The following is a 25,158-nucleotide window of genomic DNA, read 5'->3' on the forward strand; positions in this document are numbered from 1 at the left end:
AGAAATGAATAAAGCAGGAGAGGAAGGAGGTGGAGGAGCAGCAGCAGCAGCAGCGGCCAAGCAAATCAAAACAAAAACTCAAAACTAACAAACACACAGCTACGAGAGAAGGAGAGAGAGAGAGAGAGGGAAATGAGATGAGAAACGGTACACAAAATGGAGCACACACGTGTATGAGTGTGTGCCATATACTTAGTATATATGTACATATATGTTCTGAATATATACTGTATATGCGCCACACAGATCAGCGGGGATTATTCATCAGGCTGATGCCTGCTGCCTGCCACATCACCATGATCATCATGATCATGGTGATCTTTGCTGCTGGTGCTGCTGCTGCCACAGAGCCTCTGTGTTCCTCCTTCTGTACATGTCGTCCCCCCTGTTCGTTTTTTCTATAATTTGTTCTCTATTGCTATTTTTGTAATGCTTGCATTTATATTTAGTGCCACAACAAAATTTATATAGCGAAAAATATACTCAAGATACAAAACATGTACAGACAGACGTTCACGAGTACATAATAATACCATACTTTTTGGACATTTGTACATGTGTTGAAAAACAGTCAACAGTGGGATAGAATTGTTTTTTGTTCCCTTAGTTTTGCCCATATATACATAATGTGTGTGGATTGTACAGTGAAAAACGTTTGAGAGAAACGCTCCAACGATCTCTAAAGATCAGGAGAAAAAAAAAAAAGATGAAACTAATTTAAAAATCCAATCAATGTGCAAACACTGCAATTATCACAGATCATAGATGCACCAAATGGAAATTATAAAGAGATCATCAGATCATTCACACCTCTGATAGAGTCTTCACTGTAAACAGGAGCGGGTTGGGGGGTACACTGGGCACCACTGGCGTCACACGTACTGTGTCTTGTGTACTACGTACGTATGATGCCTGGTCCGGTCCGGCGGCTGCGCCAATTTACGTGCGTCGTCGTCTATTTGTTAAAAATAAAAACCGATTTTCGAACAGAACACAAAACCGAACCCCAGCGAGATATCACACATTAGTAGGTCTAGAGATCGGCCAAAGATCTCCAGGGATCTCCGATATAGTATATGGATGATATGTATGTGGGGCAAGGTGTGTAGGGGTAGAGGGTAGAGAGATGCAGAAGAGAAGTCTTCTCATCTGTGAAGGCGGCGCCGCGATCAATGAGCTCATTGCTGTTTACGAATTGTAATTTTAAGGTATATAAATATATAGATATGTATATATGTATACCCAAACAAATGTACAGTGGCAGCTCCATGAGTAGGATCTAGATCAGGCGGTGGGAAGGCATTTTTGAATGTGGTAGCAGTCATATTTCCCTTATCCGCGAAACTCTAGTCGAGCAGCCAATAAACCCGTCATGCACACGACATTTATGTTGTTTTCTTTTTTCCCCATTCTCGGGCAGGGGGAAAAGCTTCACTGTATGTCTTACTATCTCTCTCTCTCTGAAAATTGGTGTAAACCAGAGCTGCTATATATTCAAATAAATCGGATGTGGTATATTTGGGGCGCCCAGAGGGAACACAGGGACACGGCGATCCGATCTGTTGGTCGATCACTGACGATCATTAGATCAATTAATAAGACAAGTCGTAAGGCGTTTGCCAAAATGCCAATGAGACATTGACATTGAGCGTACGAGATCCGTTCCGATCCGATTCGATTCGATTGTCGAGCAGCAGCCACAGGTTTCCTTTGTGGCCAGCGCCAGCTGCCTCGCGAGTCTCGTCCAAGTAGTCGATCGAACGCTATCCAACGCAGTCCGTGGGAAATCGAACGAAATCGACCGCCAGTGAAAGATTAGGTAACAGAAGAATTCCCATTCTTTTTTTTTATTCGCTGTACACCCGAAGAAGCACCCACCACGAGAGCACACTGGACCAAGAGTCAAGCAAAGTCAGAGCCACCGCCAGCCACAGGCAGAAGAATGTCAAACGAACTAAGCGAAATGATCGCCCTCGGGTGTCCGGATCTTACGTCCAAGAACGAGCTGATCCTCAACACGGAGCGGCGTCTCAGCATCAAGCAGATGACGGCCACAGATTTGTCCAATCTTCGGGCCGCAGCCGCTGCCGAGGCTGTGGCCCAGGCCCGAGCCCAGGCCGAAACAGAGGCAAGAGCCATTGCCGAGGAACAGGTGCGCTTGGCACATGCCGCCGAGATCAAGGCCAGAGCACGGGCCGCCCTTGAGGTGCAGGCACAGCTGCAGCGGGTCATGGAGAGCGAGAAGCGCAGGCAGCACGAAAAAGAGGAGAGGGAACAGCAGCAGGACAATGAGGAGGAGGAGGAGGAGAATGAGCCCGGGCTGGGTAAGGGCTCGCTGCCCCCAAATGCCGCACCACGCGATCGTCTCAGTTCGCTGCCCAATGAGCTGGACGATGGTGAGGATCAGGGCACCTCCAAGGAGTCCTCCCCCGAGAAGAGCAACTCTCACCTGGCCGACTCCATTGAACTGCTGCGCATGCAGCGTGCGGCACGCGACGTCCGCTCCAATCGCAACAGAGAGCGCTCCATATCGCCAGAGGAGAGGAATCGCGAGCGCAGCCTTGCCCCCGATCGGCTCCAGAGTTCGGCGAGCCTGAGCAGCATCGATTCGACCAGCGTCAGTGTCAGTGCCTCGGCTTCCAAGGCGACCAGCCGTCGGGGCAGCACCTCCAGTGCGGCCAACGAGCCCGCGGCTGTATCTTCAGGGCTCGTGGCACCCAATTCAACAACAAAGTTTCCGCTCACGAAAACTGTGTCGGCACCCAACATGATGAATCGCCGTCGCAGCAGCCTGACGGCGCTCTTTCCGGGACCCTCGCCCCTGGTCGCACCCGAGCCCTCGCTCCACACCAATCCACAGCCAGTGCCAGAGTCACAGTCACAACAGCCCGAGGAGGAAGTGCGTGACGTGCCCAGGTTGATGATTCGCAGAAGGACACCGCCGCCCGTGGGGGCCAATCTGGGTGTGAATCTGAAACGGGTCACCGCACCCAGTGGCTCCGTTACCATTAAACCAAAAGAGTCACCCATGCTGGGGGTAGTTCTGCGGAAAGTGGAAAAGAAAATTGTGGCCCAGAAGAGCATCCTGGACGATGACAAGCCACTGTATCACTTCTCCATTGTGCGCAGCGATCACAAGGAGCATGTGCCGGCTCAGAAGCCGCTGCCAAAGCCCGCACCGGCCGCCGCAAAGCCCAGTCCCGGTGGCATCCTCACAGGCCCACAGGTGGTACGGACCACAAGGCAACCAGTGCCCGTGAAGCCGCAGCGTCCACAGATGGGTGTGCCCATCACCATCACGAAGATCCAGGGCGACAAGATCATTATAATCAAAAAGATCATTGTGCCGAAGAACAGTAAGATACCGGAGCAGTATCTACAGGTTGGTGCCAACGATCCTCCTCATGGTGCTCGTCTCGTCGTGATTGCTCTGTGGTGTGCTGTTCGGTGTCTCGTCTCTGTGGTTCCCCGTTCCCCGTCTAGTTTCGTCTCTCCCTATTTTCTGTGTTCTGTTTGAAAACTATTTAGACTAAGAGTTTACCTCGATTGTTGCTACTCTCTCGATCATTCAAACAATCATGCACACACACGCACACACAAGCAAGAACCTGCAAGAAATGCAGATGGGATGCTATAGGATTTAGGTCTCATCAATGGGTAGATTCAGTGGGATAAGGATTGGTTGCCATTTAATTAATCCGATCCACTCGGTATGTTCCCATAAGAGTGTGGACTGAATGGCCATTCACGCCTGAACATAGAATATTTTTCCCCTAAACGAAAAGTCCCCTAGACTCACTCCGCACGAGTGGCACGAATAACCCTTCACCACTGCCAGTCACGAGTGAATGTAGAATGATATAGCACATAGAATTTGAATTTAATCGAACTTAGGTATTATCTAACATCATATCTAGTTCTTGTAGTGGCTTAAGGTAAAGGAGGGATTGTTCCCCTATGTAGTTCTCTCTCTCGGCAATCTCTATCTCTGCAAGGGTTTAACCTATCTGTACTATACCGAAAATATTCAAGTGGAAAGCTGTAATAAAAGTCAAAGCAAGGCAGAATAAAAGCTGGTAATAATTGATTTACTGCCAAAAGCAAATAAACATAAACATAAACAAAAGCAAATCCCACGCGACTTGTAAACGATTTAAAAGTAGAACCTAAATGAGTGAAGATGTTGCTAGCCAGACGACATCCTCCGCAGTTGCAGTGCCACCAACACAAAGCCCCTCAAAGCCAAGCCCCAGCCCAGTCCCAATCCCAACGACTATCGCGGCTACACTGAGATCCAGGGAGGAGTGTTCCAGAGAATCTCTGCCACCAGCCAGCAGCATGCAGCAGGCGGCAGCTCCTCCGAAAGCCACACCCACGCCACCGGCGAGCGGGCAGCAGTTCTTTCAGCAGGTGGTCTCCCCACAGTTTGCATCGGTGCTGTCGTCCAGCATACCGGAGACCAAGTGCGCGGTGCGGTCGCCCATCTCCTCGCCGTTGGCCATCCGCAAGAATCGGCCCCTGCTGCCGGCGAGTCCCAAGTCGACGCCGCCGCTGCCACGGAAGCATCATCCGTTGGCCTACAATGCGGCCACGGGGACAATCAGCTCCTCCGGCACGGCGCTGCCGGCACGCCTAATGGCCACAATTGCCTCGAGTCCCGCCTCGAGCATCTCGCTGTCGTCCTCCTCATCGCCATCGTCATCGCCACCGCCACCAGTGCCGTGTCGGGCGCCCAAGAAGCAGCCGCTTCCTGCTTCGGCGGGGTCTGCAGCTCCATCTGCGGCTGCCACGGAGATCAGTCTGGATAAGCTGCTGAAGCAGCAGCAGGAGCTGCAGGAGAAGTCGGCGGCGGCCACGAACAGCGCCAAGCTGGATGCCAATTTCTACGATGCTGAGATCGAGATGATGAACAAGTATCTGAAGAGTTTGCCGGACTACAGCGAGCTGGACAGGAAGCTGCACCAGGAGTTCCAGGAGTGCGAGGATCTCTACGATCGCCTGAAGCGACAGCAACAGCCGCTGGCCAAGTCCAACTCGCAGCAATCGGTAAAAACCACTCCGGTGGGTCCAGCACCAGCAGCAGCAGCAGCTGGCTCCTTTGGATCATCCTCCTCCTCCTCCATGGGTCCACTGTCCAAGTCCTCGTCCATCAACTTTGCCCAGAATCCCAGGGCACAGCAGCAGCAGCCGCCCCTCCGCCTGGCATATCCCTCGATCTTTTCGCAGAACGGAGGGGAGCCCAAGCTGCAGCGCAGCATCTCCAGCTCCAATATGCCCCAGAATGTCAATCCCTTTCGTCCGCTGCCCGGCAAGAACTGCCTGCAGAGCGGCTCGAATCTGTCGCTGAACAAGCAGCTGATGAACGACTTCTGGAGCGAAAACCTCAATGGTGGTGGTGCTGGTGGCGTTGGCGGCGGCGGCTCTCAGAAGCGGCAGACGCCAAAGCGGACTTTTTGGAACTACGAGAAGATCTGCGGCGCACAGCTGGGGGATGCGGGACAGCCCTTCAAGGTGGACGCCAAGACGGCCAAGAAGTTGGCCATCTTTGATCCCACTGTGGCGGAGGCGGCGCAAAAGGAGCTGCAGCGACCACAGCAGGCGCCACATGCCCACAAGCTGCAGAAGAACGCCTCGCTGTCGCATCTGGATCTGAAGGTGCGCCAGGCCGTCACCAAGGATGATCTCTATAAGCTCATATGCAATGAGCAGCCACGGTCGCCCGCCACGAATGGGAATCCGAGTGGGAATGGGACACCATTTGTCAGTCGAGTACCCGTCAAGCAGCAGCAGCAGCAACAGCAGCAGATGCCACTGCAACAGCAGCCGCAGCAGGCACTGCCCAAGAGTGTGTCCATGAGCCATGTCCCAGGCGCAGGTCTGCAGCGCACCACCAGCCGCACCCACATACCCTGCTACATGAAGAACTTGCCATCGCTGAGCAGAAGCACCTCCAATTCAGCGATACTCATGTCGCAGTCTCAACGGAAAGAGGCGCCACCTCCTTTGGCCAAGCAGCAACCTGCTGCTGCTGTTCCTTCAATTGCTGTGGCCAAGAGCTCCAGCAGCTCCTGTGTGCCCTCCCCACGCTGTGCCGCTGCATTCTTTCGACGCCCCCAAGAGGCAGCCACACCCTCCTCCATACAGCAGCAACAGCAACTGCAGCAACAGGTGGAGACGTCATCGGCAGGCGGCGGCGGTGATTCGGCATCGCTGGAGCGAAAGTCGGAGAAGAGCAATAGTACGATCAGTACGAGCAGCTTTACGGTCACCAATTGCTGCACCACACATCTGCCGCAGCTCTCAAAGTTCACCTCCTCGTTCCACATTGCCCCATCGACGACGACAAATGCCACGGCAACAACAGCAACAACCTCACAGCAGCAGCAGCTACAAAGTGAACAACAGCCACAAAGTACCGCAGCAGCAGGGGCAGGGGCATCATCATCTTCGATGGCTGCCAACATCATCTCAGAGATGCCAACAACAACAACAGGAGCAGCAGCAGCCGCAACGGCAGCCACAAAGCGCCAGAAAGATGTCGAGAACAAGCTAGAGAAATGCCTGAACGACATGCTAAAGTTGAAGAGCAGCAGCAACAGCATCATGTCGCAGTCGCTGACAGCAGCAGCAGGAGGTGGAGGAGAGCAACAGCAGCAGCACAAAGACCCGAAGATCACGGGGGCAACCGTTGGCGAAGGCCCCACGAACGCCAGCAGCAGCAGCGGCAGCGCCAGTGGCGGGAACAAATATGGGGGCGAATCGCAGATACCCGTGCCAGTGCAGCTTTACGACCCGCAGAAGCCGTTGATGCAACAACAGCAGCAGCAGCAGCGGATCTGCTATCCCATTGGAAAGTCCAATTCTACCTCACAGCTACCAATGGGTGGCTATCAGCGATTGTTGCAACAGCAACATTTACAGCAGCAGCAGCAGCAACAACAGCAACAACTGGAACAACAACAGCAGCAATATCCACAGCATAAACGTCCCTTCCTGAACTGGAACACTTTTGCCTGCTCGGCCATGAATGGATCCAGTGATCCCTTTATGCAGCAACAGCAACATATGTACCCGCAACAGCAGCAACATCTCCCCCACAAGCTGCAGCAATCGTACTCATCCTCCCATGTGGCAGCGGCATCCAAGCAAACGCCCAAGTCCGGCCTGGCTTTATTTCTGCAGAAGAATACCAATAAGGAGAACAAATTTGGGCAGCAGCAGCAACAGCAACCATCGCTCCAGCCACCTCCTGGCATGATGCCTCAAATGTATGGCGCCTACCAGGCGCCTCAACCGCAACCTGCCTCCAAACTGAGTTATCCTCACTCTGGGGTCGGCGGCCCCCTGACGCACTCTGTCTCGTTTAGCTCTGCCCAGCGACCCACAGCCATGCAGCAGCAGCAGCAGCAGTTCCACCATCAGCAGCAACACCAACAGCAACAGCAGCAATATCCGCCACATTCCAACTTTGGCCTGGGGATGATGAGTCGCAATTACTATAATCTCCCCAAGCAGCAGCAACAGCAGCAGGAGCGCAAGCCACTGCAGACCTTTGATCCGTATGCCTATCCCAAGCCGAATCAGATGCAGTCGTCGGTCAACAAGTACCAGCAACAACAGCAGCAGCAGCAGCCGCAGCCAACGCATCCGCATACGCAGCAGAAGCAATTTCTCAATGCTTCCGTTGGGGTTGGGGTAGGAGCAGCGACAGGGGGAGGTGCCGTAGCAGCCGCCGTCGCTGGGCTTCAATATGATCCAAATACAAATACGCAATTGTATTACGCGTCACCATCGTCATCGTCAACGGCGGGCATGCAACCGCAACAACAGCCACCGCAACAGCAGCAGCAACAACAGCAGCAACAGCAGTTGCAACAAAGCAATTCTGTCATATTCAATCACTCAAATCAACAACAGCAACCACACCATCTACAACAACAACAACAACAGGCACCACAATTACACCAACAACAGCAACAACAAAATGAAATGTCCAAATCCGCATTGGGATTGCACTTTATCGAGGTAGATTCTACATAGATATATGTATTCCACAAATCATACATATTTAGTGTTTTTTTTTTCTTTGTGTGTGTATTTTTTGTTGCACTACTAACAGCATACTGCTTGCCCCCTGCCACTGCTACACAGCTATCCTTCCCCATATTCAAGAACTTGCCACATAAATAACCAGATGACTCATTGACTCGGTGCGATGAGCTTCTCCAAAAAAAGGCCTCTGACGAAGAACATGATGATGTTAATGTTGATGATGATTCCCATTTCCATTCCCTTTGCCTTTGGCTTTGCCGTTGCCTTTTCTATGGCCCCCAGTGTCTGTCTGTATGTACTTCCTGTACTTTTGGTGGCCTTTCAAGTGTGAAACAGCCACAGCCCCCAAAAACACCTCCCTGATGATGGGGCGCTCTTTGCTTTGCTCTTGGCAGCAGACTCTTGCACCTAAACCATTGCACAATCGACAGACTGAAAGCTAAGGAAAAAAAAGGGGGAAATTCAATGTCAATTTCCTTTGGGGGCTGCTCTCTATAAATAGTTAGCGCGGCGGCCACTTAATTTATTGTCTGTTTATTTGGTTGCCATAATATTTTTTTGTTTTTGGCTAATCTTTTAACTGCTTGATGATGCTGCCACTGCCGCTGACGCTTCTGCTGATGCCGCTGCTGCTGGTTTATTGTTTAAATATTGCCAAACTGTATGTAATTGTTTTAATAACTAAACAACAAAAATTAACATTAAACATTTCGCGGAACGGAACGCGTTTTTAGAAGAGAACAATTTTGTTGTCTAAAAATATGTAACACCAGATGGTAGATGCGATCTCTTGCACGCTCGCTCTCCCCGAACTGCCGCTCTCTTCTCTCTCTCTCCCTCCCTCTATACGACTCTTGAATGCTCTTACTACCCAGGAACTTCACTAACGAATGGCCCTGTCTGTGACTCACTTTTTTAATGTAAAACTTTGAAGAGGGAAGTGCTCAAAAAGTAAGGGTATTCCTACTACTCGTGCTGATGATTCTTCTCCTGGCTAGTTTTTCGGTTATTTTTCTTCTGCAGCAAACAATAATAGAAACCACGGGAAGAGGAGGCCTCAACCACAGCCACACACTCAGTTCTCAGCCGCACAGCTCTCCCGCACGGACGGTTTTTCGCCTTCGCCTTTGCCTCAGCCTCAGCCAGCAGCAGCTACTTTCGACTCTGACATCGGCGATATTTTCAATCTTTATAATTAGTATTTGTGGCGTGCGCTTTCGTTGATGTTGCGCTGATTTCGGTTTTTGTTTGTTTTCTTCTTCGACCAAATGCTCCGGGGAATCGGTGACGTTCCCTCCGAAATCTCCTAAAATTCTCGGATAAATAAATGGCTCAAAGTGCGTGTGTTTCCCCAAAAATTCCAACTTAAAGTGCAAATGCAATTGAATGGAATTTGTAAATAGATTTTGTAATTGTCGCTGATCTGAACTGATCTGAACAGTGGATCCGTGGGGGCGACTGCTTCTTCTGTTGTGTGTCTATTTCCGTCGAAGCTGCCGCAAAAATCTCTTACAATTTCAATTATTTTTACACATAAATCCGCTCCGCTCTCCGATCCGCTCTGTCTATACTATAGATATATACTATATAGTATATACATATATATATATTATAATACCATCATATCTACAAGAAAAACACCCGCTCTCTCTATAAACAGCACAACAAAATACCAGAAATTAAAACAATTAATAAAATAGACAGAAGAACGAACCCCCTCGATCGATTCCTACTCTCGGTATTTAAGTATTATCCGGATTGTCGTCATCCGCCGGATGAGAGTGAGAGAGACGACGACCCACGCAGAAACCAATACACAGGGAAAAGTGGCTGCCAATATGGCCACATTTCTGAATCGTTTTCATCGCGATAAAAGCGAAAAGATTTTGCCAAATTCAAATGAAAATCGAAAAACAGCTGATGGCGAGGCGACGACAACGCAGCAGCAGCAGCCGCAGCCGCCGCGACAGCAACGGCGGTACATGAGGAGCGCTACCGCTGCCAGCGTCACACAGCTGCTCTCTGAAAGCTGCAACAGTCTGCTGCAGCGCTTTCGACGCAATCCAAGCGAACGACCTGATAATAAACAACAGAATCCACAGCAACAACAACAACAACAGAAACAGAATCCACAGCAGAACCAACGACAACAGCAACAACGATGCAACAGCAATCGGTAATCGATGCAAAAGGAAATGAAGCAAAATAAATTTTATAATTTATTTTTAATTTTGCCTTCTTCTTTTTGCTTTCCTTTCGTCGAAAAATAAACCAACAACAAAACTCGGTCAAAATTCTCTGTCGGCGGCGATCATCATTTATTCATTCTCCTTCTCTATTTTCACTTGAGTTTATTTTCATTTGAATTTCCTCGGCGGTGCCTGATCGGCGTTGATTTGCGGCAGAGTGGTCGTTGTCGACGCGTAATTACGAGTTTTAGTTGCAGCGCAGCCGCCTCGCTCGCATCGCGATACAGACATTAGCCACAATCTTCTTTCGGCCAAAATCATCCTCCTCCTCGTCAGCGGAGAAGGCCAATTATGTAAACGTTTCGAGTGCGTTTTTAATCGCGTTGAACTTCGCGCCTTTCCGCTCGTCAAACTCTTAGTAGTTCCAGTGTGAAAATGGAGGAATACATTTCTATGCACTTCCATTAGTTCCAGTGTAAAAGCCGCTGCTCTCCCCCTCCTTACGCGCCAGTAATCGTGCAAGAAAGTGTGAAAAATATTGCCATAAATCAAATCAACAATAAATGCCATTAAAGTGTACTAATTTCAATTGAATTTTGATCTATCATATTCATTGAGATTATGGCAGTCATAAATCAAGCAAAGCGTCAGTGCTGTGATCCTGCAAGAGTTTTTCCTTTTGAATTTGTTCATTTAGAGAAGAGTGTGCCATAGATCTAGGAAAAAGCATGTTGTGGGAGGAGTATTTACTCCCCCACATAACCGATCAATGGGAGTAGAAAAATATTATCTCCAGTATATTTTTCTCCTAAGCTTTTGATCGCACAAAAGTTTGGCCAAACACACAGCGTTGCGGTACAGCGCAACCAAAAGCAAAGCTCCCGAAGAGCTTCTGCAGCCTCTCGCTGTTTCTTTCGTTCGATCTCTCTTCTGGTAGAACTTTTGAATAACCGTTTGAAAAAGCATTCACTTAGCTTCCGCTCTCTCTCTCTCTCTCTTTGTTTAATGCAATTACTCCTTTATTATTTATATTTATATGCGAGCGCGCACGTTTAAAATAAAACGTAAATTGTGTATTACGCTTTGTTCTTTTTTTTTTTCTTTTCATTATTTTTTTTTCTTGAACAACACAGAACTTTTATTGCTCGCTCGTTGCGTTCCATCCGCAAGGCAAGAGTTCAAGGCTTTTCTTGTGAAAAGCGCTCCCCTCTCCCTCCCTTGCGCTTCACTTTCGATCGTTTCCCTGTTTTGCTGTGCGCAAGCTGACGGAAATGTATTTATTTTACAATTTACAAAAATGGAATGGAATGCATTCTGAATGAAGCGTGTGCGTATGCGTGATTCGCGTGCCTTTTAAACCGCGCGCACAGCTGGCAAACAAAAGAACAGTTCCTCCTCATCACTATCCACCCACTCGTCTACATATGTTATCTGCTCTTGTCTCTTACACTCTTCTTGGGTCTCTCTCTTGCTCTTTTGCTCTCTTGGTCTCTGTCTGGCGCGCAAGTGCGCAATATTTTCACACTTTTCACCAAAAATAAAAACGATTCCTCAATATTTTCATTTTCTTGTGAATGCCTCGCATTTCCTTCATCTGCTTCTCGGTCTCTTTTTGGTCGTCGCATGAATTTTCCGAAAATTTTCCTCAGTTAATTTTTGGTCCGTGTCGTGGCAGCGCGTCCCGTCCGAGAGCCGAGCCGTTCGTCGCGAGCCCGTCCGTTCGTCGCGTGGAAAACGAAAGAAAAGCAAAGAAAAAGAAAGCAATAGGAAAATCCGATCCCATCCCCCCCTTAATGCCAAGCCCAGCCGAATCTGAAAACTGTTTGGGATCGATCTCTCCCTGAATTATAGAGCGGCAGCCGCCATAGTCGAGGAGGATACCAAAGATAGCAGCAGCAGCAACGATCCAATACCAGGACGCAGGAGCGCCTCTAAGACTCCCACGAATGACAGCAACAACAACAGCAAAAGCAAGACAAATCCCTCACTCAAGCAAAGCAAACGTCGCCGCAGCTCGGATAAGTCATCCACCTCCTCCAGTCGGAGACACCAGGAAGGGGAAAGGGAACGGGAACGGGATAACGCCATGAGCGATCGCCACAGACGTTACTATCCAGGCGGCGGACTGGGCTACCACCCCACCAGCAGCAGTGGGAGTGGGAGTGGCAGCAGCACCGCCGCCATCATGGGTCGCTACCAGAAGAGCTCCACCACAGCGAACGCCCTGGACAGACTGCGCACACACCTCAGTCCCGTGGGCGGCTACTACAAGCCGCTGATACGCGGCCTAGGGGGTGGCCGGCGGGACAGGGATCTGGATGATGTTAGTATCGAATCCATAAAGAATCCAAGAAAGAGCTACAGAGCGGTGTGCAAACCAATGGATGCGACCGGACCCCAGCCAGCCAGCCAACCAGCCAGACACATGACTCACCTGTTGGGCATCTCATATTTTGGAATACTTCTGCAGAAGAGAGAGAGAGAGAGATCTTCTCACCTGTCCATGACTCAGAGTCAGACCTAAATCTTTGACAACTGCTTGTACCTCTGGTAACCTCTGTCGAGTAAATATTGTAAATTTTTTATATAGAAACAACAGTGTTGCTGCTGCAGTGCAGTGGCAACTGGCAACCCCCATTCATTGCCACACATATAGAAAGTTTTCCCTCGCGTATAGAGACTGACAGATAGATATACATATACGTGTAGCTATCGGAACCCACACGGTCTGCGTTTTATAGCGAGCGTGTTCCTATATAAGCCTCCCCGATATACCTTCTCTATATCTCACAGATTCATTCTGTGCCGTGTGCGTTTTGCGTTTGCGTTTACGTTTGTCGAATTTATTTTCGATTCCAACAGCCGCTGGCACTGCCACTGCTATATAGGAAGATATATGCATGTATTTTGGGCATGTCTAGTCTGTGTATCTCTTTCTCTGAGCTCTCTCAGATGTGTGTATAATTTTCTCGATTTTTTCTTCTGGCATTTTATATACAAATATAAGTATAAACTTTGAAGGTCGCGTCGCGCCGTGGACGTTTTTTGTTTAGATTTTTTTCGCTTAAGGCATTTCAAATGAAAATAAAGGGTATCTCCTTAGGCCACAAGCTCCACGCTCTCTCTCTGCTGTCACTCTGCGTGCGTGCATGCCCCTTTTTCATGCCACAGACCAGAGAGAGAGAAAGCCCCCACTTTAATGGCAGTGCGAAATGAAAAGGCCCCCGAAAACACCATAATTAGCCATTGCCGAAAAGGCCGTTTAAATGGTTCCAAGTCCCAACATTTGGCTCACAGTGCGCGACGCGACTCTTGTCTCTGGGTCTCGGGGTTTTGGGTCTAGGTCTGGCTGCCGTCTGGGGTCTGGCTACTGGCGTGGCGTCTACCGTTTGTCGTTTGGCACTTCTTTTGTGGAGCGTGTGCTCCGCAGACAGAGCGTAAATAGTGTTTTAACGCCCGTCGTTACCGTTGGTTTCACACGAGCGCCGCTCTTAAGCACTTTCCCTCTCCATTAACCATTTAATCCGCCCGTTTGAAACCGTATCTAAATCCAACTTGTTGGCTTCTCCCTCCGTCTGGGTTTTCTCTTTGTGTGTGACGCACAGCGTCGGGATTTGGTACTGGACAAAGATAAAACGCCCACCTTCAGCACAGCGGGATCGGGAGTTGGCAAGCAGTCGGCCATCTCCCGCCTGGAGAATAAATATTCGGACATACTGGAGCGTACGGCTGGGCGACGTCGCCATGAGGAGGATCGCGACAAGACCCTGGAGCCGGATGATTACGGTGCCAGCAGTGGGCTGATGCGTTCGGCCACTGCCCACCAGTTGGCCAAATCGAAGCTCTCATCGAGCTCCTTCAATGCCGCCGATCGCAAGGAGCGAACGCCGTACCGCACGAGGGCGCAGCGGCAGCGCGTCGGCTACATGGCCGACTCCAACGACAGTGGCTACCTGACCAGCGGCAATCGGTTGCTGGACGACAACTACCCGGTGGACTACAGCAGTCGGTATGACTACCACGATGCCCTGCGTCTGGGCGGTGCCTCGGGCTACCCCTCCAGCCGCTACGGCCGGCGAGGAGGAGGCGAAGAAGAGCCGACAGCAACAGCAGCACCATTTGGGGGCCGCACGAGTCGCGCCTACGGCCGGAACAAGACAAACGAGAATCTGCTGGCCGCCGAGATAATGGAGAGCGGTCGACAAGCGGCAGCGGCATCCATGGAGGATCGTCCGCTGAATTCGAGGAATCGTTTCGCCCACCGCCGCAAGGAGCAGCCCCCGCCCGAACTGACGGCCGAAGAGCGTGAGATCCTGGCCGACGATCGCTCCTCGGAGGACAATGCAGCCATTCTGATGCTCTTGCGGGAGGACAATCAGTTCCTGGAGGCCAAGAAGTTTGAGGAGCGCATGCGCAAGCGCCGCGAGCTGCGGGAACGTGTCAAGCGCGAGGAGGAAGCGGCCGCGGAGGCCAAGAAGACTGAAGCAGCGGCCGCCTTGGAGCAAGAAGCCATTGCCAAAGCAAAGGAGGCAGCAGCAACAGCAGCGGCAGCAGCAGCAGTGGCGGCGGCTGTCCTGGAGGTGCCAAAGGAGGAGGCGGCACCCAAGAAGAAGTCGCGCAGCAAAAAAGTAACTACAGACGACAGCGATGATGGTGACAGTGGCTCCTCCAGCACGTCGGAGAGTAGCTCTGACGAGGTTGATGGCGATACAGAAACCGAAAGCACCACCGATTCGGCGACTGGTGTGAAACTAACCCACACAACATGCAACACAGCCATCTCCAGCACAACAGACAAGGCCAACACTCCTCCTCCTACCTCTGTCAATGGCACTACTAGAACTACTCCTCCATTAGCCACCACCACCACCACACCATCCACTAGCACTTCTGGTCCACTCTCCACTAACAACCACTCTCTGCCACACACGGCGGCAGCGGCAGCAGCAGCACCAACAACAGCAACAGCACAAGCAGCAGCAGCAACAGTTGGCTCGAGCATCACCAACAAGAGCCGCTTTCTGCCCCTCCACTCCTCAGATCGCAATAACAATGACCTGTCCAAATACAAGCCCACAAGCAACCTCCTGACGCACTCGTCCAGCTCCGGAGCTTTGGCCTTTGGCGGTATCGGAGCGCGACTGGCGGCAGCGGATGCGCGTCGCCAGCAGCAGAGATACCAGGGCGCCAGCTCCCGCACCGCTGCTGTGCTTAGCGAATTCGATCGCTACAAGCCCAGCCTGGGATCGGTTTCCGGTTCCAGTTACCTTCCCGATCCGTACGGCAGCAGCAGCAGCAGTCGGAGGACGAATGGTCTGGCGTCGGGCAGCTCGCTCTATCAGCGGCCCCACCTGGATGCCTACCACCAGCAGCAGCAGCAGCAATCCTCAGCCTCGTCGCACTATCTGCAGCAGCAGCAGCAGGATCACTACCTGCTGTCGAAGAGCGCCACCTCGTCGGCGCTGTTCCACAGGTCACGCATTCCAAAGACACTCTCGACCTTTGTAAGCAGACGTTGTAAAACACCCCCGCCCCATACCGTCTTTTCGATGATGCAGCTTCGTTGAGCTTTGTTTGCGCCGACTGCCCCTAACTGCAACTGCAACTGCTATCCCTCAAACTCAAACCAGTCCCAGCCCCTTTCAAAACTACTCGCCTTTAAACAGACTTACAGATCAATCAACTAACATCCTAGTGGATCCCAGTGGATCGTGTTCTTGTTGAATGTTGAACTAACAGAGAAACATGTTTTGCATGCAACTAAAACTAAAACCAGGAATACAAACGTAAGAGAACAATACAAAAATAACCCTGAACACACAACACCCAACTGATTTATAAACGTAAACCAATCTATAAGGTTAGATAACTATTAACGAAGCATACAAGAAACCTTAAACCTTAAACCTGAACATGACTTACAAACGTAGCAAAACTACTATCAGCTTTTATCGATCTTTAAACTGATGCTTTATCAATGTATCATATCCGTATCAACAGAGATTGATTGATGAGACAGACAATCAATCGCCTTCTGCCACTTATTGCAATAATTTTTTTACATTGGCCGCCTTGCCAAAATCAACATCAGTGTTGAACAACGCATATAAACTCTACTACTAAGAGTACTGTGACCCCGAAACCGACTTATAAACTGACGAGATCTTTAACGAAACACATTCCAGCACTTTATTTGTTCTTTTACCAAAAGAAAAATCTTCTTCCCAAAAATAAGCTTTAAATATAATAAACAAATATAAAACCGGAAATATTGAAAGGTTTTATGTTGATTTTTTGATTGCCCAATACACAGACACACCCACACACACACACACAGAATAAAGATGAAAGTTTCTATATAAACACACATCTTTATATATAGAACTAAATACATATATATATATATATATATATATATATGAAGCGTTATGTATGCCATATGCGTTATATTTATATTTGACATATTTTATGATCTTTGTTGTACTTGTTTTGTTGTTGAATATTAACCATTTTTGAAAAACACAAATCTCAAAAAAAAAAAAAATTTGTCCGAACTAATTTTCTTATCGAACAAACGAAACGTATTTTTCTCGTGTTTTTTCTGAATATGATGATGTAAATCACAATGATGATGATGATGATGATGGGGTTTATGATGATGATGTGCGCTCTCAACATGATGATAATGGATGATGATAATCGATGATGGATTGATTGGATGATTGGATTTGGTTGGTCTCTGTGGGATATTTACAATGGATGTAAATGTGGATGGTAATGCGATTGCTGTCAACGCTGTGGTGCCAACGCTGGATCTTCATCGTCCTGTGGATCTTTTTGGACTATATTGATTGGCCCTGTGAACGACCGACTATCTGTGGACCCCACCTGCTCCTGCTGGACAATCGGATCGCATCGAATATATATATATCTATTTTTGTTTCTTTTTTCTCTTTCTTTTTTTGTTTCTTTTTCTCTCTTTCAAATTACATACTTATTGCCACACACGCACACACAACGCACTCTCTGTGTACGCGTCTGTATCTGCCACCCACCGATCTGCCACTGCCACATCAACAACAACAACAACGCCCCCTCGCCCCGCCTTGCAACAACCCACTACCAAATTCGCTCGCAAATGCTCCTCGTCTGCTCCGCCGTCGTTTCGCTACTTTTCAACGGATCAACGAATGTACCACCCATCAATGCAATGCAATCGCCATCGCCATCCAATGCCACCACCAACCAAACACCTGCACCAACGACAACAACTACTGCGCTACTGCAACAACAACCACGTCCACGTCGTCGTCGTCGATTGCTCCTCCGCTCCTCGAATGCTCGCTTGCCCAAACAGACAGCCAAGCCCGTCATCCAAGATGATGCTGATGGTCACTTAATTTACCACACCGGAGACATTCTCCACCACAGATGTTCGTGACAATTTTTTGTTTTTAATTTTCCTTCCATATTTATGTTTAGAAAAAAAAAAAGAAAAGAAAAACACTCCATAGCCAAAGTTAAAGCCAAAAAAAAAAGAAACAAAAAAAAGAAAAAAAAGAAGAAATAACCAAAGAAAAGCAAAACAAAAGGCTATTTCTACTCCTACTCTCTTCTCTACTCGTAACGCTCTTATTAGTTCAAACTCTTTCCATGTTTTCTTTATTATTTGTTAATTATCCAGACACACACAAACACCAACAGAAAGGTCGGAAAATCGCGTCGCGTCGCATTGAAATTTTTCACACAATTTTCGCCCGTTACTGTTACTTCCTTTTTAAACAATTTGTCTTTGAATTAAACTTTTGTCTCAAACTAAATTTTTTCCCCCCATTTGGAGAAAACTTTCGCTCGCGCACCGCCGCCGCAACCAAATAATAATTAACGAAATAATATTGAAAATGAAAACAAAACTCAAACTCATTTGCGCACACTTTGCTTAGAGTCCTCCGATTCGGTTATTGGGTGTAGACCAAACCTCATCGTATGATTCAGTATTCCGTATTTAGTTACAAGTTACTACAGGTCTAGCTTTAGAACAGACAGTACTACTAACTATCGTTTAACACCAACCACTCTTGATGCAATTGGCTGAGACACTACTACAAAATCGCCTTCCTTTTGCCAAATTTCAGATAAGATCATGGCCACACTCGGCGAGGGCACCTTCGGACGTGTGGTCAAGGTCAAAGACATGGAGCGGTAAGTCAAAGTTTCCAGCGATTCTCTAGCCCCGTAACTAATGCAAGACTTCTACCCTTTAACTGCCTTTTCAGTGATTACTGCATGGCCTTAAAGATTATTAAGAATGTGGAAAAGTATCGCGAAGCTGCCAAGCTGGAGATCAACGCCTTGGAGAAGATTGCACAAAAGGATCCGCATTGTGATCAGTGAGTCTGCTGCAATGATATCTCTAGCTGTCTGATCAATCAACTAATATGGTATATTTCTCTCTCCATTGTACAGCTTGTGCGTGAAAATGGTTGACTGGTTTGATTACCATGGACATATGTGCATAGTTTTTGAAATGTTGGGTCTAAGTGTTTTCGATTTTTTGGTAAGTAAATTATAGATTGCAACATATATCTGATCTTTCTAATGCTAATTGTGATTTAGCGAGAGAACAACTACGAGCCATACCCGCTGGACCAAGTGCGCCACATGGCCTATCAATTATGCTACTCTGTGAAATTTTTACATGACAATCGTTTAACGCATACAGATCTCAAGCCGGAGAACATACTGTTTGTCGATTCGGATTATTCGGCTCACTATAATCATAAGATTGTAAGTAAAGCAGTTGCACTTGAATCCACTTGAATCATACATTATAACACGCTTCTTTATCCAGCAGAACCGGGAGGTGCGACGTGTCAAGAACACGGACGTTCGTCTGATTGACTTCGGTTCGGCCACCTTCGATCATGAGCACCACAGCACAATTGTCTCGACGCGACATTATCGCGCGCCCGAGGTCATACTGGAGCTGGGCTGGTCACAGCCGTGCGATGTCTGGTCCATTGGGTAATAAGTTTATTAAATACTTGCATCATTCGCATATTTAATTAAACTTTAATTAAATATTCTTGATAGTTGCATCTTGTTTGAACTTTATCTGGGAATCACACTCTTCCAAACGCACGACAATCGCGAGCATCTGGCCATGATGGAGCGCATCTTGGGACAAATACCATATCGCATGGCACGGTAATACAATGCAGCTCATGCTTTCATATTCTAAAGCGCAGTTCCCTTCACCGAAATCGTCTAATGTGTAGCAACCATACTCTTTATAGCAAAACCAAAACAAAGTACTTCTACCATGGTAAGTTGGATTGGGATGAGAAGTCCAGTGCGGGACGCTATGTGCGCGACCACTGCAAGCCGTTGTTCCTGTGCCAACTGAGCGACAGCGAGGACCACTGCGAGCTGTTTGGCTTGATCAAGAAGATGCTGGAGTATGAGCCATCATCCCGCATCACGTTAGGTGAGACATCGACACTGCTTTATTATAATATAATATCAATTGTGATTTTTACTAACCGAATCTTCTTCTTTTCAATCTTACAGGTGAGGCCCTACGCCATCCCTTCTTTGACAGGCTGCAACCGCACCAGCGGGTTGGTGAAATGAACAGCAAGCAGCCCCTCTCGTCGGGCAGCAGCAGCCGCGAGCGATCGCACAGTCTGTCCAGATGAGAATTACAGCGATTTGGTTATTGTTGACAGGCAACGTTAATCAAGCGTCCAATCATGCAAACATACACAACAACAACAACAAAAACACAACGCGACAACAGACGTCCAGGGACAGGAACGTCGTCCTGGAACAGCAGAATCGGAGAGCAAGCGCAGCGACCACAACGGCGAACCCTATTTTAAGTGCTAAAAGTCTTTAACTTCTTAGTTTTGTTAACTTGACTTGTATAGAGATGTTTCTTATACAAAAATCCTACACTGTTTTCTCATATGCAGACATACATATTATACCCATATTAGCATGCATGCGCACGTTGCTGTGCATCATTCAGAGCTGTGTAGCGCCACGATTGCGCCTGTGCATTGTATCATACCCGCCAATAGTGTTTGTTTTGTAATGATAACCAAATCGTGTATAATATTGATAGTGCGGTGCGTCGTCTCCCCCCCTCCACACCCCAACACCGACACTGCTTGGAAATGAACCAATCAACCATCCAACCAACCAACCTAATTGTAAATGTCATTGAAATGTGCACACCTCGAGATGGAAGCAGCACAACGACTGCAATGATTAAACGAAGATATACAATTGTAAATTTAAAATAAGAAGTCAGTCGCTAACGCGCTAGTTGAAATGCATATGCATCCCCATCAGCAGCACCCACCCTGTCATTGGGATCTCGACTAAGTTGTAATTAATTAATACAAAAATGTACACCATTTACCATTTCGAGAGCGTGATCTGTAAGCTAATTGCAAGCCATTATATCACTCGTACCCCACTCGTAACCACACTCCATTCATGTACCGATGTACATATGTAAGTGTAAAGAGCAATTGTTATGTCTCCCCCCCTCCCGTCCCGTATGCATATACAGCGTTTTGCCTTCGCAGCGCATTTTTGTAAATTCGGTAGCAGACCAGGGCCCAGAGTCATTTCTCTTAGATTACGAGATGTTTTCAGATGTGTAGAATTATCGCGCCAATCCCTTTTGTTCGTTTTCGTTCTATTATCGAATATCGAAAAATCAACACATACATTTATCCATTACATGCTATAATATCGTATGGACCCTAGAGAGAGTATATGTATATCCATATACTAAACATACTTAATTCAAATGATTGTGAGTTAGTTTAATATTACATAAATATTAATTATAAATTACATTATTTGCAATTTAACCAGATCACCAGCCTATAAGATATAAAAAACCAATATTGTCAAGTTACTACAAATTGAAATAAATCTTTACAAAAACAACAATCTATTATTTATCCACATACAAAATTTCTGGATCGTATTTAATCAACTCATCCTGACTAGATCGAGCGTTTTATAGGCGAGAAAAAAAACGCATTTTTTTAATTCAGCGAAGGACCTACATTCCGGAGATCGCGAGGATCCAGACTGGCCATTGGCATCAACCAGTCATCTGATAAAATGTTTCCCCCGATCACAAAAAGCCGTGACACAGGCAATATCCTTATTGTCATTGATGCTTCCAATCGATCGGGAACGTTTCTGTGATCAGATGAGCTATAGCGGAGTTAAAGCGATTTAATCGGCTTAAAAATAGCGTGCAGAGTCCCCACAATGAGCGGTAACTAACCTAATTTAGCTCCAGCAGCGGCGTCGATCTAAGCTAGATTTAGTTCAAGAAATCACCGATGATCACGGAGGCGCCACTGTGCAACAACAAGCCAGTTTTATTTTCTTGTGTTCTCCGTTATGTGTGGGCTAATCTGGGCGTGATATGGCTGCGATGTGATTACTGACAAAAGAATCCTTGAGTTGACAGAGTCCTTATTTAGGATCGAAGGTATATGCTCCAGTGATGTACATATATATTTTTCTCCCCCAGCTTTGTTGGCTGCATAGCAGCAAGCTTTTATAGTTTCTGATAGTTTCAAAACGGCCACGGCATATAGTTTTAATATTTTCAAATCAACCAGTTGACATTTTCATAGCAGCCAAAAATAATTAACCATTTCGTTCTTTTGTTTTTCCATTTATTAATTTATTTGTTTTTGTGGTTCCGCTAAGTGTGAATTCGTTTCTTGCATTTTGTTGTACAATTATAATTTTACAATAGTTTCAACTAAATAAATAATAACAATTTATAAATATAATTTCTCTTTATTTGCTTCTTTTCGCGATTTGCTCAGTGTGGTGTGTGTGGTTGTGGTGTGGTGTGCTTGCATTTGCGTACGACATAAATAATTTGTTGTTTGTTGTGTTTACCGAGCACAAATATGCATGTAGATGAGAAACAGGAGCTGCTTTTGATTCGTTCGTTATTTGTTTTTGTATGGATCTGTTTAGTAAAGCCAAAGTACATAATTGAGTAATTGTTGGTTATCCAGTGTTGAACTTAGTGGCTAAATGTCGTCTTAGGCTACCTATTTATAAAAATAATGGTTAGGTCTACAAATTGCAACGAAAACAAGAACCTATATATGAACCTAAGATCTATACGCAATAAATAAATACTTAACATGTACATCTGCTATGGATAGGGATATATATATATATATGTATATACAAAACAACTTAAATTCTGCGCCGTAGCGCTGTCTAAAAAGCAACAAAATCTATCGCTTGATGCATTATTGTCTATTTCAAATGTGTGGCAGCGCCGCCCGGTGACGCAACTAAGCAGGGACTCCTGTGGGTCTGTTAAACAATAGAAAACAACCAACTCCAAAAGCGACACTCTGTCTCAAGCTGAGCCAGAGGAAGACATCTAACTAAACTGTTTTCCTACTTGTACATAGATACACATTCATATGGAGTAAGTAAATATATACTAAGTATACGGCCAGGCCAGGCCAAGCCGACCTCCTACTTCCCCCTACTTATGCCCAATAACGAGCGTATAGTTCGCTGTGCTCACTGTCGACGACAACGCCGACAGCGCTGGTCATTTGGCCAGCTTCAGGATCTCCGTCCTGCCACCAGCAGCAAGTTCGGATCCTCCGCTGGCAGTCACTGTCGTGACTGTTGTTCCGGCTGTTCCCATTCCCACAGAAGCGGATGGTGGAGCGGGCGCAATGCGTATGGGCTTGGCTCGCTGCTGCTGATTGAAGAGGCCACTCAGAGTGGCCGCTGTGCTGGCGGTCAGCACCATGCTGCTGGCTCCACTTGTGTTGGCCTGCTGCCGCTTGCTCCGCGCCAGTCCATTTATTTTGTTGTTCGTTGAAGAGGGCTGTGGGTGCGATTGCTGAATTACTGCTACTGCTGCTGCTGCTGCTGGTCCTGCTGCCGGAGGAGAAGCAGCGGATGAGGATGCTGCTGCCGCTGTGGATACGGATGTGGGTGTCGAGGAGGCTGAAATGTTATCCAACTCAGTCATTGCTTCTTGTATAGCCCGCTCGAGTTGCGAGTTCAGTTTGCGGCTCCTTTGTGGTTTGATGATGGTTGGGAAGTGGAGTGGAGTGTTGTGTGTGTGGTTTTGGAGTTTGGGTTTTGGGTTGTGTTTTTATATATATAAATTTTTTATTTTTTTTTACGAGTTACGGGTGTCGAGTGGTCGTGATGATGATGTTGAGATGGTTATGCATATAGACACACACACACACGCACGCATTGAGCACACAGAGTTATACACGTTGGGGTTGGCAGGGCAGGATATAATTTTGGTTCAGGTTCAGCGCATATCAAAAAAAGAAACGAGAATATTAATTAGCAAATTAAAAGTCAAATACAAAGAGTACAGTAAATCAAATATAAATTAATTAAAAATGCTAAAAATAACAAAAGTCTATCTACTTATCCGAGGCTAAATCAATTCTCAAATAAAAAAACTACAAAAGTATCTGAACAAAAAAAAATAGATACAAATTGCTAGAACTCTAAATGGCAAATGGCAAAATAAAACTCTTGCTATAAATCTATAAAAAGTATAAAAATTGCATTCATATAAAGGAAATATATATCAAAAATATTATACGTATATTCATTCTACTTCGAATAATGTTCTAGTCTACGGTGCTGTGGTCCTCTGGTGATCCCTAATTCTTCTTTCAATCCCCTTAGTTCCCCCCTTCTGAGTTGTGTTCTCCCACCCACTCAACCGGATGGATGCTCACTTTCTGGTATCCTTTTGGGCCTTGTGATGCGCCTCCAGACCCTCGGAGAGACTTTGCAACGAGTTGACCGGAATCAGTTCGGAGGTGGAGCGGCCACCGCCGCCGAACCACTGCACCCAGACGTGATCGAACTGCTGCGATGGCGTGCACACGCCGTCGGGCATCTTGACGATCTTGCCGGGCCAGGCGGGATGGCCCCGCGCCGGACCCCAAATCAGTTCGCCAATTGCAAACGATCGAGGCGGCATCAACGAAGTGGTAGTGGAAGTGTTGCATGTGCCACGGCCAGAGCTGCGCTGTGGACGGCGCGATCGTTTCGTTGGTGTGGTCTTGGTCTTGCTCTTGGCCTCCGGCATCGTGGTGGAGGATGTAGCACCTGTTGTTGTTGCTGCTGTTGCTGCTGCTGCTGACAGGAGCTGCGTTGTGCTGGGCGACTCTACGAAAGGCACACAGAGGCACATAGAGACTTGGGCATGGGTGGACATGGGGCTAAATGAAGAGGCGATGCCGGCACCAGAGGAGTAGGAGGAGGAATATTACAAGCAGGCAGAGCGCAGAGAATTAAAAGCGGTACAAGGCTGGTCATGCAGTGGTCATGGCGCCGAGTGGCGTCAGTGCTGTGTGGATGGTTAGTGTGTTGTGGTGGATGCAGTTAGTGCTGGACATTAGAGGTGCGCTGCTTACGGCGGCCTTACCCTGGTAATCAATGTTAACTACTTTGTGGCTATGGAGGAAGGTGCTGGTGCTGGTGTTGTTGTTGTTATGGTGGCTGTTGTTGTTGTTGTAGTGCTGCCCGACTGGCGGCTGTCGGAGGTGCATGAGCGTTGGGCGATGGCCCTGTCCCCCCGCCGCCACATGAGTGGAGCCAGTGGACGACGACGATGATGATGACGATGTAATGGACATGGACATGGGCATGGAAGCGGATGTGGTGTTCGAATTGGAGCTGGAGTTGGCCAGTCGCATACCTTGCCCCATCAGGCTCATCCCGTTCTCGGCCTGCGTCGCCTGCGATGTGATGTGTATCCGTCGAATCTTTGGCTCCGAATGCTTGTACATCCCACTTGGCTGCGTGAACAGATTGCTGCTGTTGCTGTTGCCGAAACCTAAAAGAAAAGAGTGAA

The 25,158-nt window shown here is 47.7% G+C and overlaps 2 protein-coding genes across 9 annotated transcripts in view; one reads left to right on the plus strand and one right to left on the minus strand.

The window, feature by feature from the left end:
- LOC111066437 (serine/threonine-protein kinase Doa) overlaps window positions 1–21,192 on the plus strand; it is a 39,813-nt gene extending 18,621 nt beyond the window's left edge. Inside the window, exons 1-12 of one of the 8 annotated variants that reach the window (XM_022355053.2) lie at window positions 9,741–10,228; window positions 12,093–12,564; window positions 13,847–15,745; window positions 17,599–17,674; window positions 18,377–18,443; window positions 18,518–18,631; window positions 18,708–18,798; window positions 18,858–19,028; window positions 19,096–19,265; window positions 19,335–19,448; window positions 19,520–19,728; window positions 19,812–21,190. In XM_022355053.2, coding sequence (XP_022210745.2) covers window positions 9,828–10,228; window positions 12,093–12,564; window positions 13,847–15,745; window positions 17,599–17,674; window positions 18,377–18,443; window positions 18,518–18,631; window positions 18,708–18,798; window positions 18,858–19,028; window positions 19,096–19,265; window positions 19,335–19,448; window positions 19,520–19,728; window positions 19,812–19,939 — 3,912 coding nt within the window. In that variant the 5' untranslated portion in view covers window positions 9,741–9,827 and the 3' untranslated portion in view covers window positions 19,940–21,190. Of the gene's footprint in view, window positions 1–1,558; window positions 3,383–4,032; window positions 8,026–9,740; window positions 10,229–12,092; window positions 12,565–13,846; window positions 15,746–17,598; window positions 17,675–18,376; window positions 18,444–18,517; window positions 18,632–18,707; window positions 18,799–18,857; window positions 19,029–19,092; window positions 19,266–19,334; window positions 19,449–19,519; window positions 19,729–19,811 lie in introns of those variants that run through there. The other 7 variants (XM_022355058.2, XM_022355059.2, XM_022355062.2 and 4 more) reach the window with 7 other exon arrangements.
- Window positions 21,193–22,549: 1,357 nt separating this feature from the next.
- LOC111066414 (polyhomeotic-proximal chromatin protein) overlaps window positions 22,550–25,158 on the minus strand; it is a 29,422-nt gene continuing 26,813 nt past the window's right edge. The window contains 3 exon segments of the mRNA XM_022354987.2: window positions 22,550–23,344; window positions 24,035–24,470; window positions 24,730–25,140. Coding sequence (XP_022210679.2) covers window positions 22,867–23,344; window positions 24,035–24,470; window positions 24,730–25,140 — 1,325 coding nt within the window. The 3' untranslated portion in view covers window positions 22,550–22,866.

The sequence above is a fragment of the Drosophila obscura genome, unplaced genomic scaffold (assembly GCF_018151105.1).
Source record: "Drosophila obscura isolate BZ-5 IFL unplaced genomic scaffold, ASM1815110v1 contig_150, whole genome shotgun sequence".
NCBI classification, from domain to species: domain Eukaryota; kingdom Metazoa; phylum Arthropoda; class Insecta; order Diptera; family Drosophilidae; genus Drosophila; species Drosophila obscura.